Below are 4,172 nucleotides of genomic sequence, written 5' to 3' on the forward strand. Positions count from 1 at the left end.
AAAAAAAAGGGCCAGGCATGGCGGCTCATGCCTGTAATCCTAGCACTTTGGGAGGCTGAGATGGGCAGTTCAAGACCAGCCTGACCAACATGGCAAAACCATGTCTCTACTAAAAATACAAAAAATTAGCCGGGCATGGTGGCGGGCACCTGTAATCCCAGCTACTCAGGAGGCTGAGGCAGGAGAATCGCTTGAACCCGGGAAGCGGAGATTGTAGTGAGCTGCCGAGATCACGCCACTGTACTCCAGCCTGGGCGACAGAGCAAGACTCTGTCTCAAAAAAAATAAGTAAATAAAAAAAGGAGCCTCTCACTTTCTCCCTCCTCTTCCATTTCCCTTCCCCAGGGTTCATTCCATGATCTGCTCCGTAGAGAACCAATGCTGCGCATGCAGGAGGGAGAGGGGCATTCTCAACTCTGCCTGGACAGGCTGCAGCTGGAGGCTATTCATAAGGTAGTCTTTCATCCTCTCCACCCTCCACTCTTTTCCCCCAGTTCTGGGCCTGGGGCTGATGAAATGGGAGATGAAAAGGTTACACAGATGACAGCCTCCTCCTCCTCCGGAGCATGACAGATGTACCTCATTCACTGGCTTCTCATTCTTACCTGTCTCACCCCTCATGGTCCTGTCCTTTCAGATTGTGGCTCATTTTTTTTTGTTCATATAGCTAGAGTCACCCTAAAGCACCACCCATAAGGATCTCTCTCTTTCTGTTCTCTTCACAGGTACGTTTCAGCCCAAACCTGGACTCCTATGGATGGCTGGTATCTGGGGGGCAGTCAGGGCTGGTTCGAATCCATTTTGTCCGTGGACTCGCCTCCCCACTGGGCCACCGTATGCAGCTTGAAAGCCGAGCCCACTTCAATGCTATGTTCCAACCATCCTCCCCCACTAGACGGCCTGGCTTCTCTCCAACCAGCCATCGCCTTCTGCCCACTCCCTAGCTTTGGCCCACACCTGATCCTTGGAGTGAAGTCGGTCAAGAACAAATGGCCCCTATGCACAGAGCCATAGGAACTGGGGGCCTTCCCTGGACAGTGATCATGCCAGGCCTGGACCTTTAGGCCTGCCTCCCCAGGACTCCTTAGATCCCACTCTTTCTACAGACTTCTGTGATCACAGCCCCCTGCGGGCAGGGGGGCTCTCCCTCCACCAACTCTCAAGGCTCCTCAGCCTAAGACTATGGCTCATGAGAAACACTCAGGCCTGACCTAGGCTTGGGAGTCAAACTGCTCATATTGAGCATATTGTTAAGTGGGTAAAGCCAAGTAAAGGTACTGGGTGTTTTTGCGACCACTTGTGAATGGGTGTATGGAGAATTGAAAAGGGTGTATGCATGAAGGCTCCTGTCTGACTATTCCAGGATCCAATATTACTGCCTTCTGAAACTTCCTCTTTAGGGTAACCATCATGTATGCCCACAAGGGTGATAGTAATTTGTGAGACTGAAGTTGCTTAGAGTACTTCTTTGACCAAGGAACACCACAGACACCCTACTGATAGAACAGTGGCTCAGATCTTACTTGCTCCTGCTTACGAAGTATTCCCAATCACTGGTCATCTGACCCTACTTGAACACTCCTGAACAGTCATGTTTTTTAAAATCTTCCTTTATATCAAGTCAGAGTATACTTCTATAAATTTCACTCATGGGTGTAAGGAAATCCAGTCATCTTCCCTGTGATTGCCCTGTTAAGTATTTAACCATACCTATCATGTGTTTCCCAAATCTTCTCTAGATTAAATATCTTCAGTTACTTCAACCATTCTTTTACACGTCATGATTTTTGATCCTTCATTATACTGTCACATTGTTGACTTACTAGAATGTTTACCTACTTCAGTTCTGTGTGTAGGAGGTGTTCAGAACCCAAGTACAGTAATGTTGTATCTCATCTTGTTAGAGGCTTCTTGTGGGATGCTGCAGACTCACAGTGACTATGATACTGCCTCCTAAGCAAGGACACACCCCAGTGATGAGAAATAGGCAAACCATGGTCTTGAAATGCCTAGGAGTGTAGGCTGGGGTTTGGAGGCAAATAGTTGGATGACCTCAGGAAATAGAAAAAAAACAGGCAGCTGCTTTTTGGAGAGAGTGGAGATGAGATCAGTGCCTACCTGGAACAAAACACTCTGGCATTCTAGACTGGCCAAATAAGTAGTGTAGGGACTTCATCTATCAGAAAACCTCCTTTAAGAAGGGATCAAGTTAAGTCCCAGTCAGGTGTGGTGGCTCATGCCTGTAATCCCAACACTTTGGGAGATAAGGCAGGCAGATCACTTAGGGTCAGGATTTAGAGACCAGCCTGGCCAACACATGGTGAAACCCTGTCTCTACCAAAAATATAAAAAATTAGCCAGGTGTAGTGGTGCACACCTGTAATCCCAGCTACTCGGGAGGCTGAGGCAGAAGAATCACTTGAACCTGGGAGGTGGAGGTTGCAGTGAGCAGAGATCCTGCCACTGCACTCCAGCCTGGGTGATGGAGCGAGACCCCATCCTGTACAGATGAGAAAACAGACCTGGAGGAAACCCAAGTCCATCAACAGCAGAGAAACCACAACCTATGTAAGTGCAAAGAAGCCAAGTGTTGCGCAACCCTATTGGGATCCAGCTCACATTGAGCCAGTTTTGTTTTTTGAGCTGTTAGGCAAGTGCCTTCTGTTGAAGAGAAGTTTTACTCAATTCTACAGGGCAGCCCCCTTCCTATTTTCAGTGGTAGAAAAGATGAGACCTGGGGATCCGCACTTGAGGCTGTAGGTTGGTGCTGGCAGCCCTGCTTCTGCAACTGAGTCTCAGCCCTGATCTTGACCTTGTTCTTTTTCTCTACCAGAAGCTTTTTCTCTTTCTAACCCTACCTGCCAATATATCCACTGCATACTATCTATTGTTCATACACTTCTCTACCTTTATTCCTCTTCTCATACTCCTCCCTTCGCCAGAGTGTCTTTTTCCACCATCTTCATCTGAGTTCAATTCATCCTTCAGAAAGGTCCCAGCTCAAATTCCACCTTCACCAAAGAGCTTCCCAGTTTTCTCCAGTAAAAAATAGCCTCCCTTCCTTGTGTTCCCAAGGGGGAAGGAAGGAAAAAGGATAAACAAGCATTAAGCACTTGATCCATTTTAAGCACTTTGCATATGTCACTTTTGTGAGGTAGGTATTGCCATTTTAATGATAAAAGAGTTGGAGAGGGTAGGCTGTCTGTAAAAGGTCAAGGTCACATAACTAGTAAGTGGTGGTGCTGGGGATTTGAACTCAGTATAACTTCAGAATATAACTTTACAGCCTGCCACATTTGGTCTCCTATTACATTTACTTGTGCCAATTAACTCCTCTAGCATGCTGTTTTGCAAGTAGTGTTTTAGTTAAATGTTTGTGACACTGACTTCTCTTGCTTCCCTACTCTGTTTCTCCAGGATTTGTGGCAGGAGTCTCCCTGCCTTAATCATAAAGGAATTGAGTAAATTGGGGGTGGAGCTGGGCAGGTGGAGAGCCTGAAAGAGTGTGCCTCCTGACGTGTGGGCTCCCTGGAGATAAGTCAAGTCTGCAGCCTGACAAGTCCATTGCCAGGGATATTGTAGACATTTCCAACGCTCTAGAAAGGATATTGCTCTATATTCACAGACTCTGTTAGAGCTGGAAGGGGATTAAGAAATCACCTAGCTTTGGTTTTCAAATATGCAGTTGTGGGGCCCATTGTTAAAAATGGGTCTTTTGAGAAGTATATACTTAAAAAAAAAAAAAAGTTGGAGAAGCAGCTGTAATAATGCTGCCCCTCATTCCCACACACAAACATCTGAAAAATCTCTAGAACTGAGGAGCCGAGTTTTGAAAGTCAATAGTGTAACCTCCCTCATTAGATGCAGATCAAGTCTAGTCATGACTAAGGCTGCACATGCAGCCCGTTAGTTTGGGAGCCAATATCTAATGTCTTCTGAAGTTCTAATTCCAATGCTTTCTGTGGAAGAATCATACATATGCAGTATTTCTTAAGTGGCTGTTTGCGGCAAAGCACTGAAATAGTTGCTATGAGGACGACAAATATAAACGACCCAAGTTGTACCCGCTCATGAGCTCACAGTTGAGGCCAATGAAGAACCTAGAGACAAAACACGCACTTAACCATAACTTACAGTTCCCTAACTACGATTGCTGAGATAAGGATCGTAGT

General features: G+C 46.3%; 1 protein-coding gene across 23 annotated transcripts in view; it reads left to right on the plus strand.

The window, feature by feature from the left end:
* The window catches only part of GTF3C2 (general transcription factor IIIC subunit 2), a 29,583-nt gene extending 27,820 nt beyond the window's left edge, over positions 1-1,763 (plus strand). For 16 of the 23 annotated variants that reach the window (XM_015111963.3, XM_015111965.3, XM_077959922.1 and 13 more), the window contains 2 exons: positions 346-453; positions 726-1,763. In XM_015111963.3, coding sequence (XP_014967449.3) covers positions 346-453; positions 726-944 — 327 coding nt within the window. In that variant the 3' untranslated portion in view covers positions 945-1,763. Of the gene's footprint in view, positions 1-345; positions 494-671 lie in introns of all 23 variants that reach the window. The other 7 variants (XM_077959925.1, XM_077959931.1, XM_077959924.1 and 4 more) reach the window with 2 other exon arrangements.
* Positions 1,764-4,172: the final 2,409 nt, after the last annotated feature.

Source organism: Macaca mulatta, chromosome 13 (genome assembly GCF_049350105.2).
Source record: "Macaca mulatta isolate MMU2019108-1 chromosome 13, T2T-MMU8v2.0, whole genome shotgun sequence".
NCBI lineage: Eukaryota > Metazoa > Chordata > Mammalia > Primates > Cercopithecidae > Macaca > Macaca mulatta.